The following is a 13,873-nucleotide window of genomic DNA, read 5'->3' on the forward strand; positions in this document are numbered from 1 at the left end:
GCGCGGTCTATTCCTTGCTGCGGAGGAGGTGGCTGGCGAGTCTGTGAGCCGGCTCAGGTGTCTGTTGCATGCCACAGCCGTGTGCGGCACTCTCCACCCCGTCAGGTGGTGGCGCAGTCCGAAATAAGAAAAAAAAATGTTTAAAATGCGAGTGGACTATGAGTCGGGAGACGACAAATCCTCCATCCCCAAATCGTTAAAAATGTAAATTTTTTCTCAAAATATCCTCAAAGGTATAACCTTAAAAATCCGCCATGGTAGAAAATTCTTAATATTTCCCCACCTTCTAGGAGAAGATACTCCTTTTCAAATTTCACTTTTATGATTTCAACTAATGTCAGCACTTAAAAAAGCAAACTCTTTTCCATGCTGTTAATTCTGGATAAAAAGACATTCTGTATTGAAAACGTTGTTAAAATAATTAAAACACTAAACTTTAGTGTCACTGCATATGAATTTTTTGCACTTAAAAAATATCAAATTTTGCATGCAAAAATAGTGATCTTATGATATGCTATTCTTACAGATTAATGGGCAGTTACTGTATGGACGTAGTCATCAAAATGCTTCTTCAATAATCAAAAGTGCACCCTCAAAAGTGAAAATTATTTTTATCAGGTATGCTTAATCTTTCAGATTTATGTTTACATTGTATATAAGGAATGTTAGGTTTTTAATTGACATAAAATGCATGCAGACACACAATTATGAATATAATGTTATGTTGTCACATTGCTCATCATTTAATAGCATGTGAATTGGGATATTGCATCAAAACATAGAAACATAGAAATTAGGTGCAGGAGTAGGCCATTCGGCCCTTCGAGCCTGTACCGCCATTCAATATGATCATGGCTGATCATCCAACTCAGTATCCCGTACCTGCCTTCTCTCCATACCCCCTAATCCCCTTAGCCACAAGGGCCACATCTAACTCCCTCTTAAATATAGCCAATGAACTGGCCTCAACTACCCTCTGTGGCAGAGAGTTCCAGAGATTCACCACTCTCTGTGTGAAAAAAGTTCTTCTCATCTCGATTTTAAAGGATTTCCCCCTTATCCTTAAGCTGTGACCCCTTGTCCTGCACTTCCCTAACACCGGGAACAATCTTCCTGCATCTAGCCTGTCCAACCCCTTAAGAATTTTGTAAGTTTCTATAAGATCCCCTCTCAATCTCCTAAATTCTAGAGAGTATAAACCAAGTCTATCCAGTCTTTCTTCATAAGACAGTCCCGACATCCCAGGAATCAGTCTGGTGAACCGTCTCTGCACTCCCTCTATGGCAATAATGTCCTTCCTCAGATTTGGAGACCAAAACTGTACACAATACTCCAGGTGTGGTCTCACCAAAGACCCTGTACAACCTTAAAACCTTTGTTTTAAGATGGTCTTGCTGCAAATAGTATATTTGTGCAACATTTGGATCAAGTATGTAAAACTTTGGTACATGGGGTATTCTGAGGATCAAAATACTATACACATTTGCCATGAATTGTGCCAGATATCGATCTGCTGAAGCCTAGTCCAATTGTCTAACAAAATTATACACAACAGCCAAAACATCACATTAATCAATATAGAACTTTGATATGAAATCGACTCTGCTATTTTAGAATTCCAAACACCATCCTATTCCCTATATTTGCATAGCAGTAAAGGCATTAAGTATAATAATGAACCCCCCCTTCACTGACGGTATCTCTCATTGCCTGCTTACAAGTTGGTTGCTGGGTTTTTTTTTGATGTAATTCGGTAACTGATAAAAAGGTTAGCCCAAAATACTGTGTCAGGTGCTGAAGCTCTTTTTAGTTGATGGGCTCGATTAAATGTCTTATCTCAAATAAAGCATTAATGTTTGCACGGTGTGCCCTAACTGTGATTGACAACCAGAATTTCTGAGCTGAGGTTTCTGGAGTGGGACTTAAAGCCACAACTTTCCACTTCACAGCTGAGCAACACGACTGAACTATAATTATGTACACAGTGCCCTCCATAATATTTGGTACAAAGACCCATCATTTATTTATTTGGCTCTGTACTCCACAATTTGAGATTTGTAATAGAAAAAAAATCACATGTGGTTAAAGTGCACCTTGTCATATATTAATAAAGGCCAATTTTATACATTTTGGTTTCACCATGTAAAAATTACAGCAGTGTTTATACATAGTCCCCCCCATTTCAGGCACCATAATGTTTGGGGCACAGCGATGTCATGTAAATGAAAATAGTCGTTTTTGGTATTTTGTTGCATTTCCTTTGCATGACTGCTGGAAGTCTGCGATTCATGGACATCACCAGTTGCTGGGTGCCCTCTCTGTGATGCTCTGCCAGGCCTGTATTACAGCCATCTTTAGCTTATGCTTGTGTTGGGGTATAGTCCCCTTCAGTTTTCTCTCCAGCATATAAAAAACATGCTCAATTGGGTTCAGATCAGGTGATTGACTTGGGCACTCAAGAATTGACCATTTTTTAGCTTTGAAAAACTCCTTTGTTGCTTTAGCAGTATGTTTGGGATCATTGTCTTGGTAGAATGAACTGCCGGCCAATGAGTTTTGAGGCATTTGTTTGAACTTGAGCAGATTGGATGTGTCTATACACATCAGAATTCATTATGCTACTACCATCAGCAGTTGTATCATCAATGAAGATAAGTGAGCCCGTACCTTCAGCAGCCATACATGCCCAAGGCACAACCCCCCTCCCCCTCCCCCCACCACCACCATGTTCCACAGATGAGGTGGTATGTTTTGGATCTTGGGCAGTTCCTTCTCTCCTCCATACTTTGTTCTTGCCATCACTCTGATATAAGTTAATCTTTGTCTCGTCTGTCCACAAGACCTTTTTTCCAGAACTGTGGTTGCTCTTTTAAGTACTTCTTGGCAAACTGTAACCCGGCCATCCTATTTTTGCAGGTAACCAGTGGTTTGCATCTTGCAGTGTAGCCTCTGTATTTCAGTACATGAAGTCTGCTGAGGACAGTGGTCATTGACAAATCCACACCTGACTCCTGAAGAGTGTTTCTGATCTGTCGGACAAGTGTTTCGGGATTTTTCTTTATTATAGAGGGAATTCTTCTGTAATCAGATGTGGAGGTCTTCCTTGGCCTGTCAGTCCCTATGCGACTCACCAGTGCTCTCTTTCTTCTTAATGATGTTCCAAACAGTTGATTTTGGTAAGCTTAAGGTTTTGTCTCCAAAGAGCCTGTCCCATTTAGGCGATTTTTTTGGCGACTACAGGCGACTAGGCTGTCGCCACATGGTTGCGGGGAGGCACCTGTATGGTCGTGAGTTGTCTCTTCAAGTCATAGCAACTTTTTTCTCGTTGCCGATAGATTTTGAAATGTTCAAAACTTTTCGGCGACTGTGGACTTGACGTAGCTTGTCTTCTCCTGTCGTAGGTTGTCGCCAGGATGACGCAGGTTGCCGCCAGGTGACGTAAGTTGTCGCCGGGTGATGACTTTGGTGAATTCCATTGGCGACTACCTACGTCAACCGGCGACTGAATTGTCTTCAGTTGTCGCCGACAGGGTTGTAGCTTGTCGCGGGTGGACATAGGTTGACTTCGGTTGTCGTAGGTTGGCGCCTGTGTGGTCGTAGGTGGACGCCCTAATGGGTCGCCGGTTGTCCGTAGCTTGCCGTAGCTTGACGTCGACTAGGTGGTAGGTTGTCGTAGACATTGTCGTAGGGGATGTTCAGTCATGTTTTTTCGGCGACCTATTGCGACTGTCGCCGAAAAAATCGCCTGTGGGACAGGCCTTTAACAGTTTTATTCTTGTTTCGCAGTCTCATAATGGCTTCTTTGGTCCTCATGTTGATAAACAGCAATAAAAGTTTCCAAAGGTGATGGAAAGACTGGAGGAAAGACGAGGTGCTGAGAGCTCTCTTATACCTGCATTAAGGAGGCAATTAAATACACCTGAGCAATTACAAACGCCTGTGAAGCCATGTGTCCCAAACATTATGGTGCCCTGAAATAGGGGAACGATGTATAAACACAGTTGTAATTTCTACATGGTGAAACCAAAATGTATAAAAATTGACTTTATTAAAATCTGACTATGTGCACTTTAACCACGTGATATTTTATATTACAAATCTGAAACTGTGGTATATAGAGGCAAATAAATTAAATGATGGATCTTTGTCGCAAACATTATGTAGGGCACTGTAAATAACACGATAGAATGTTTCTCTTTCTGTAGAGATATTTAAGATTATAGCTCATGGCATCAAAGCACTTTACCCCTGGCTGTGCCTGTACTTTCTGCAAAAGATAATTTTCCTGAATATATGTAATGTATGCTGTAACCTAAAACGTCGCACTCCCCAAATCTAATTTGAAAAGATTACACAAAACATTATCTTTAAAAGCAACAGGGGCAGGTTAATAACTTAAAGTAATATGAATTTAACTCTCAGGAATTTTATTTCTCTTATAGAAGCACAGAAGCAGTCAATCAAATGGCAGTCAGTCCTGTAAAATCATCTGATTTGACATCAACTTCAGGAACCCAGCAGGAGGTAGATATATTAAGTGAAATGCACCATTACTGCAATTCTAGCAATCTGTGTGAAAAGGAGTGAAATTGTGAGCATCAAAAAACAGTTTTTCAGTTCTCTGATGGATTAATAATGTTATTGTGCATGTATGTAAAACCACTGTGTGCAGTGGTTAAAACGTGCCATGTAGTATTTGGAGTAATATCACTGCGAAGGTCTGTCATAGAATTATGCAGCACAGAAACAAGGCCTTCAATCTTCTATGTCCACTCCAAATATCACGTTACCCATCTCTACTGATCCTAATTACCAGCGTTTGGTCCTTAGTCTTATATGTCTTTTTGATTCAAATGCTTATCTAGATACTATTTTTAATGTTGTGAACATACCTGCCTCCACCACTCTTTCAGGCAGTATGTTTCAGATGGCATCCATCTATGGGTAAATAAAATCTTTCCCTCTGGTTCTAGAATATTTTTTAACGTGGAAAGGTTCTTCATTATCCACCCTAACTATGCCCTTTAAAATATTGTCTATCCGCTCAAAAAAAACAGCCTATTCAATCTCCTCAGATCTGAAATCTGCCACCCCAAGCAACATCCCCGCAAGTCTCCTCTGCATCTTGCAATGTAATCATAAACTCCATATGTTGTGACCAGAATTGCACATAATACTCCTGTGTGCCTAATTAGAGTTTTATAAAGTTTTTCCAACACCTCCATATCCTTTCTGAATCTCACAGCCTCCATCGCAGGAAATAGACTATTGACTGACGTCTATTACAAACCCACTGACTCCCACAGCTATCTCGAGTACACTTCTTACCATCCTACTTCCTGCAAAGACTCTATCCCCTACTCCCAATTCCTCCGCCTCCGCCGCATTTGCCCCCAAGATGAGGTGTTCCATACCAGATGTCACATCCGAGATGTCCTCATTCTTTAGGGAACGGGGACTCCCCTCTCCCATCATAGATAAGGCCCTCACTCATTTCTCCACGGTACCTCGCAGCTCCGCCCTTGCTCCCCCTCCCCATAGTCGGAACAAAGACAGTGTCCCCCTCGTCCTTGCCTTCCACCCCATCAGCTGTGGTATACAACACATATTCCTCCAAAATTTCCGTCACCTCCAACAGGATCCCACCACTAGCCACATTTTCCCATCTCCACCCCTTTCCGCCGTCCGCGGAGACCGTTCCTTCCGCAACTCCCTGGTTAACATCCTTTCCCATCCAAACCGCCCCCTCCCCAGGTACCTTCCCCTGCAATCGCAGAAGATGCAATAACTGGTGCTATACCTCCTCCCTCGACTCTGTCCAGGGACTCCAACAGTCCTTTCAGGTTAGGCAGAGGTTCACTTGCACCTTCTCCAACCTCATCTACTGTATCCATTGTTCAAGATGAGAACTCTTATACATCGGCGAGACCAAACGTAGACAGGGTGAATGTTTCGCGGAACACCTGCACTCAGCTCGCCTGAACGTACCTGATCTCCTGGTTGCCAGACACTTTCATTCCCCTTCCCATTCCTACACCGACCTTTCTGTCCTAGGTCTCCTCCATTGTCAGAGTGAGGCTAAACACAAATTGGATGAACAGCAACCCATATTTTGCTTGGGCAGCTTACAGCCCAGTGCTATAAATAATGATTTGTCTCATTTCAGGTAGCCCTGGCATTCCCTCTCTCTCTCTATCCCTTCCCCACACAAGTCGTACTAGCTTCTAGTTTTCACCCTACAAACAGCTAATCAATGGCCCGTTTCCTTTATCATCTTTACTTTTTTGCAGATATTTTATTCATTGTTCTTTATCTCTCCACATCATCATCTATATCTCTCGTTTCCCTTATCTCTAACCAGTCTGAAGAAATGTCATCCATTCCTTCTCTCTAGAGATGCTGCCTGGCCCGCTGAGCTTTTTGTGTCTACAGCGGAATATAAACCAGCTACAAAAATGGGGGGAATAATGGAAGACAACATTTAATCCAAGCATTTGAAATGTTGCACTTTAGGAGACAAATGCAAGGGGAATATATACAATCAATGGCATGATTTTTAACAGCATTGATGTACAGAGTGATCTTGGAGACCAAGTCCTTGACTCCCTGAAAATGGCAACACATGTAGATGGAGTGGTAAAGATATCATCATGGTATGTTTGCTTCATAGGTCGGGGCATTGAGTATAAGAGTCAGGAAATCATGATGCAACTCTATAGACTTTGGTTAGGCCGCATTTGGAGTATTTTGTGCAGTTCTGGACACCCCATTACAGGAAGGATGTGGAGGTTTTGAAAAGGGTGAAGAGGAGGTTTACCTGAGTGATACCAGGATTAGAAGGTATTAACTACAAGGTTGGGCAAACTTTGATTGTTTTATCTGGAAAGCCAGGGGTTGCAAGACCTAATAGAAGTATATACAATTATGAGAGATGGAGATAGAATGGATAGTCAGAACCTTTTTCCCAAGATGGAAAAGCCTAATATTAGAGGACATTGCTTTAAGGCAAGAGGGGCAATGTTTAAAGGAGATGGGTGTGTAGCGGCAGAATTTTCATATCTTTCAGGTAATTAGCACCCTAGCCACTAATTGGAGGACAATGGATAAGGGGAATATCTTCGCATGCAAGCTGCCTCAGAGACCTTCAGAGCTTCTCCATTCATAAAGCTTCAGCACACAGTCTTTTGATGAATATTTTCTTTATTGTAGATAGAAAACAGTAAGATACATCCAAGGTTTTTCCGACTTGTTACGGCAATCTTCTTCGAACTCCAGCTCATTACTTCAGATATTAGAAAGCTCCTCGTGTCTCCGTAACAATTACATGCCATGACATGGTCGAAGGATTAACCTTCTCCATCGTCTCTCCAAAACGAATCTAAAAACTAAACTTCTGCGCAAGCAGTTAAGCTGCAAACACGCCCAAAGACACGTCATAAATCCCACCCACATTATAACGGGCAGTCTAAAATTTAAAGGCACATGCCATCCACAATGACATGCAAAACAGGCCAAATGGCCACTACAGGGTGGGGCAAGTTTTTTTTTAAATAGAGTGGTGAGTACATGAAGCAGAGACAATCTTGGCATTTATAATCTTTTGGATAGACATGGACAAGCAGGGAATGGAGGGACATGGATTCTGTGCAGGCAGGTAAGTATTGGTCTTGGCATTATGTACTGCACAGTCTTTGTAGGCTGAAGAGCTTGTTCTTGTGCTGCACTTCTCTATATTTCTATGCCTTCTACATTCATATCCAAACCATTAATTTATATGACTTACAGTATGGGTTTGATTACCAATCCATGTGTTATACCACTGCTCACAGACTTCCAAACAGAGAAGCAGCCCTCTATAATCACCCTCTGTTTCATATTACAAATAAGCTTTGGAAGCAAGAGGCACCTTGCTTTGGATTAGTGGTATACATTTCGGTTGATTAAGAAAAAATTGGCATAATGGCACCAGGTGCAGTTTCTGGAGTTATTTAACCTGAAGATATTGCAGTTACCAGACACATAATGAAAGATCAGGTAAATGCAAAAAAAGAGAGAGAGTATGTTTTTGCCCATTAGAGGAGGTACAGTGTGCTCCATCATTTTTGGGACAAAGACCCTTCATTTATTTATTTGCCTCTGTGCTCCGTTCATCGTTCCCTCGATCTTGGCTAGTCTTCCAGTTCCTGCTGCTGAAAAACATCCCCCACAGCATGATGCTGCCACCACCATGCTTCACCGTAGATTGGCCAGGTGATGAGCGGTGCCTGGATTCCTCCAGACCTGACGCTTGGCATTCAGGCCAAAGTGTTCAATCTTTGCTTCATCAGACCAGAGAATCTTGTTTCTCATGATCTGAGAGTCCTTTAGGTGCCTTATGGCAAACTCCAAGTGGACTGTCATGTGCCTTTTACTGAGGAGTGACTTCCGTTTGGCCACTCTACCATCAAGGCCTGATTGGTGGAGTGCTGCAGATACAGTTGTCCTTCTGGAAGGTTCTCTCATCTCCACAGAGGAACTCTGGAGTTCTGTCAGTGTGACCTTCGGGTTCTCGATCACTTCCCTGACCAAGGCCCTTCTCCCCCGATTGCTCAGTTTGGCCGGGCAGCCAGCTCTATGTAGAGTCCTGGTGGTTCCAAAGTTCTTCCATTTAAGAATGACAGGACCTGCAATGCTGCAGAAATTGTTTTATACCCTTCCCCAGATCTGCATCTTGACACAATCCTGTCTCGGAGGTCTACGGACAATTCCTTTGTCTTCTTGGCTTGGTTTTTGCTCTGACATGCACTGTCAACTGTGAGACCTTATATAGACAGGCGTGTGCCTTTCCAAATCATGTCCAATCAATTTAATTTCCCACTGGTGAACTCCAATCAAGTTGCAGACACATCTCAAGGACAATCAATGGAAACAGGATGAACCTAAGCTCAATTTTGAGTGTCATAGCAAAGGGTCTGAATACTTATGTAAATGTGATATTTCAGTTATTTCTTTTTAATTACTTTTTGCAAACATTTCTATACACCTGTTTTTGCTTCTTCATTCTGGGGTATTGTGTGTGGATTGATGATAAAAAAAAGAATTGGTTTTATAATAGGCAGATTGGTTTTATAATAGGCAGACAAACACAGGACAGTATTAGAAGAACCTTGTATATAATACACCAGATTCAAAAGGAAAGAACGTGCGCTGTCCTGATAAGCCTTGATGCGGAAAAGGCTTTCGATAGGTTTAATTGGGAATTCTTATATCAAACACTAGAAAGATTTGGCTTTACTGAAAATTCAATTCAAGTTATTAAAGCAATTTACCAGCAACCTACTGCAAGAGTAAAGGTGAATGGGTCTTTAACTGAGAGATTTGTGTTAGGAAGAGGAACGAGACAGGGATGTTGTCTTAGCCCTACCCTGTTTGCTATATATATTGAACCATTGGCTCAAGCGATTCTTCAAGATAGGGAACTGAGGGGAGTAACTATTAGAGACAGAGAACATAAGATTGGCTTTTTGCAGATGACGTAATGATGTATCTCACGGAAGTAAACACCTCCTTTCCAAGGATGATGGGGATCATAGAGAAATTAAATTTTTATGCAGAATTTAATTGTGCTCCTCCAGAAGAAATCAAGCAAAAGTATAATATTAAATGGGATTCAAAATCAATCAAATACCTAGGGGTACATATAACAAAAAATATATCAATGTTGTATGGGGCCAATTATAATCACATCAACCAAAACAAGAAAGGATGTAGAAAGATGGTCCACCTACCCAACGGATTTTAGTAGTAAGATAAATGTGGTGAAAATGAATATTTTGCAAAGGCTATTGTACTTGTTTCAATCTCTGCCAATAGAGGTACCATTAAAACAATTCACGGAATGGGATAAATGAATATCTAGATTTATTTGAGGAGGAAAGAAGGCCAGAGTTTGATACACTACATTCCAGTTGCCAAAGGACAAAGGTGGAATGGCACTTCCAAATTTTAGGATATATTTCTGTACAGCCCAACTGCGACCACTAATTAATTGGTGTGAGGACAGCTATATAGCAATGTGGAAAGAGATTGAGACATATATCCCTGACTTCCACATCCAAACACTCTTGGGAGAAAAAGCACTTCCTGGACATATCAGGAGTATAATCGATTCAATAACGATATTTACTTTAGAAATCTGGTTCACTCTTACCAGCCAACTTAAACTGAATAAAGGACAAAACTTTTTAAGATGTATAGCTTTGGATAGTGAATTTAAACCAGGGATGTATGACTCAACATTTAAAGAGTGGATGAAAAAAGGAATGACTGCATTTTGTACTGTTACTGAAAATGGAGACCTAAGGAGTTTTCAAGATTTGAAGGATAGATTTGCACTTCGGAACCAAGGCTTGTTTAGATACCTCCAACTGAGAGATTATTACAATAAAAAAGTAAAAAGGGAGACACTAGAAGAAAATAATCCAGTGGTAGAAGTGATAGTTAATGCGTATCATCAAAAAACATCAAGGATTATTTCTAAACTTTACCATAGTTTCATGGAATGTCAAGCTAAAACTACATTTTATGTCAAATTTAAGTGGGAAAAGGAATTGAACATCACAATCTCAGAAGAAGAATGGCATCATATGTGTGTAACACTACAGACATCCACTAATTCACAAAAATGGAGAGAATTTAATTGGAAAACTGTGATTTGTTTCTTTATTACGCCTAACATAAAAAGCAAGCAAATTCTAAGGCAGCAAACATGCTGGAGGCAATGTGGCCAAACAGACACAAATCATGCACACATCTTCTGGAGTTGCCCAATAATAGAACTATTTTGGGACAGAGTGAATTCAGAATTAAAGGAGGTATTAGGATATATACCCTTCAAGAAGTTTTCCATTTTATGCCTGGGTAATATAGCTACCGTGGTGCTGAAGGAAGATCATCACAGCTGGCAGAAGGCCATTACAAGAAACTGGCTTGCAGTGGACACACCCAGACTTAGACAATGGTTAGACATAGTACAGGAAATATTTGTCATGGAGAAAATGACATATTCTCTAAGAGTGAAAGAAGACGAGTTTAACAGAAAATTGGAAAAATGGATTAGGTATAGAAATAAAGATATCAACACTGTATAATTTTATTGACAATAACGTAAGTTATTGGAAAATGTTTTAATAAGAAAATAGTTCTGTATACTGCATCATTAATTGTAAACTGAACCCCCGCTGCAGTGTTGTGCGTTTCACTGCATTGTTGTATGTTTCGTTGTTCTATTTGTGTTTTATTTGTGTATGCATAAAAGCAATAAAGACTAAAGTGAAAAAAAGAAAATCATTTAATCCATTTTAAAATAAGGCTGTATCGTAACAAAATGTGGACAAAGCGAAGGGGTTTGAATACTTTCTGAATGCACTGTGTAAACACAGCTGTAATTTCTATGTGGTGAAACCAAAATGTATAAAAATGGCCTTTATGAAATGTGACAATGCGCACTTTAACCACATGTGATTTTTTTTCCTATTACAAATCTCAAATTATGGAGTACAGAGGCAAATAAATAAATGATGGGTCTTTGTCCCAAACATTATGGAGGGCACTATACATATGTGCTTTGAGGCTGAACTTTTCAGTCTAAACGGGAATGATAGGATGATAAAGCATATAATGAACATTGCTTTCAGAATGCCTATAGCAATAATTGTTCAGAGTTATGTTTATTTTTAATTGCATTTTGAACAAGCTGGTTCTGGCACATAGTAATATTTAAAATATTAATAACAGAAATCATGAATTTAACTTGACTTTCCAGAAAAAAATAGTTAATCTCTCTTTCAGGGTGGAATATGTCCAACTTCATTTAAGAATACTCAGGATATTCTACTTACTAAGGTAAGTTTCTTTAAATTTGTAGTATCTTTGGGATTCATATCATTTTTCAGAGAAAGAAAATTGGAGAAACATTTTTGGATGTGTAGAAAATAGGGACACATTATAATATTATGAGAAAATAACAATGCCATTTGTGAATTTTAAAATACTATTTATGTCATTGGTCAAGAGTAGCTACTGTTAGATTGCTGCTGCAATAATTGACGGTTCAGATTTTGTATTATTTCCAAGTCATTGACATGAGGCATTATTTTGAAGTCTGTTTAAATTTGTTTCTTTTAAAACTTGGTGGCCCCATTCATGGATGTGGTCGGTTTTGTAAAAGGAGTATTAATCAGAAAACCCAAAGTCTGAGCAAAAGGGAGTTTTGACTTTGTGGCATGTTTCTCTTTCTCAAGCAAACTATCCATCTCAATGCCAGTTGTTGGGCTTAACGTCATTGAGTGCAATACCCGCAGTCTAGGAGCAAGTATGGAAGCTGAAGTTGAGATAGTACGAACCAAGGGGATGGGGGAAGGTGAATGTCAAAATTCTACAGGAGGACGTTGTGATTGACAATTCCTTGGTGAAAAATGGGCTTCAGAATGAAACAAAATAAAATGGGGTCAAAAGAATTCTGCTATTCCAGTCTTTGAACAATGGTGAAAATTCAGCTGACCTGGGCCTTTTCTGGCAGTTTCTCTATAAACCACGATATATGGTCTTCAAGGATTAAGCTTGGAAGCGGCTAAATATGGCATACAAAGCATCACGTGTCTGGTCTATGAATGGGAAGCAGGTTGGTTGTCATTCCCGCAGCCACCTGTTCCACACAGAAGTGAGGTTGGTCTTGAAATTTTGAAAACTGTTACGTCCACGCTGACCATTTTTCTTGAAACTGAAATGTCTCGCAATATATTCATGAAATGTTGATGTCCCTGATAATGCTGGCATTTGTTATCCATCCCTCATTGCCTCTAAAGATTCAGCCACATTACTGAGTGTAGACCAGACAGGGTCAGGGTGAGAGGCCACAGCTTGTGATTCACTGCTTCTAACAGTATGAAGACCATCTGTTCCTTGAGTTTGCTTGTGCTTATCAATGGCAAGCACTTTTAGAAAGAAAAGGACAGATTGAAAAGGAGTAATTTGAGAAATAACCATAATAAATTGGGTTTTCATTTCATTTCATTCCCCAGATGGAAATGTTGCTAGACTTTGCTAGAAGTCCTATTGTACCCATGAAAGTAACAACCATCTTTAATACTTCCACTAAATTAGGAGACAATTTTGTCTGGATGTATGAATAGTAAGCTAAGTATGTTCTTGCTTGTACAGGATCAAAGCGGACTCGGCATTGCAATTAGTGAAGAGAGTACAAATGATGGCGTGGTCATCAAGAATCTAACAGAAAATGGAACAGCATCAAAGGTAATTTGCAAGAAAGACTTTATAACCTTTCAGATAGTTATGAACTGAACTGAGTTTTCAATAGATTTATGATTTTAAAAAAATCCAAAGTAGCTCTGCCTTGAGATGGGGGTAGGGAGAAACGTTGGTTTTGAGGGTTCCAGCCAGAGGAATTATGAGCTGTAGAGCAGCCCTTACCCAACAAAATTTGACAAAAGTCGATAATGCGCATACATGCTATTGTCATTTCAGGGAAGAGAGCTTGTCATTGCAGGGAAGAGGTCTTTTGGTCAGGTGTTGGTGAATTGTGATGCGGAAAGAGAGAGACCCAGGGCAATTTTGCTGTGAGGGGCAGTGTGGGAGTGAATTGGCTAGATGATAGAAAATGAAGATTGTCAGGGGAATGAATGTGGAACATGAGCACAGCACCAATGTGGGTGGGTGGGAGCGATCATTAAGAATGAAAATGTAAATATCTTTAAAAGTTGGGTGTTTTGAACTGCATGGTGGCAGCACCAGCCGACATCTTTTGGAAAATGCTGAACAGGCCTTCAGTGTGTAAGGCCTCCTTCATTCACAGTGTTCATCTGTGGGATACAAT

At 40.2% G+C, this 13,873-nt stretch overlaps 1 protein-coding gene across 11 annotated transcripts in view; it reads left to right on the forward strand.

Moving 5' to 3' along the window:
• The window catches only part of LOC129695547 (multiple PDZ domain protein), a 168,382-nt gene that overhangs the window by 120,259 nt on the left and 34,250 nt on the right, over positions 1 to 13,873 (forward strand). For all 11 annotated transcript variants that reach the window (XM_055632583.1, XM_055632584.1, XM_055632594.1 and 8 more), the window contains 4 exons: positions 527 to 618; positions 4,443 to 4,524; positions 11,830 to 11,883; positions 13,201 to 13,293. In XM_055632583.1, coding sequence (XP_055488558.1) covers positions 527 to 618; positions 4,443 to 4,524; positions 11,830 to 11,883; positions 13,201 to 13,293 — 321 coding nt within the window. The remainder of the gene's footprint in view (positions 1 to 526; positions 619 to 4,442; positions 4,525 to 11,829; positions 11,884 to 13,200; positions 13,294 to 13,873) is intronic.

Source organism: Leucoraja erinacea, chromosome 3, assembly GCF_028641065.1.
Source record: "Leucoraja erinacea ecotype New England chromosome 3, Leri_hhj_1, whole genome shotgun sequence".
Classification (NCBI taxonomy): domain Eukaryota; kingdom Metazoa; phylum Chordata; class Chondrichthyes; order Rajiformes; family Rajidae; genus Leucoraja; species Leucoraja erinaceus.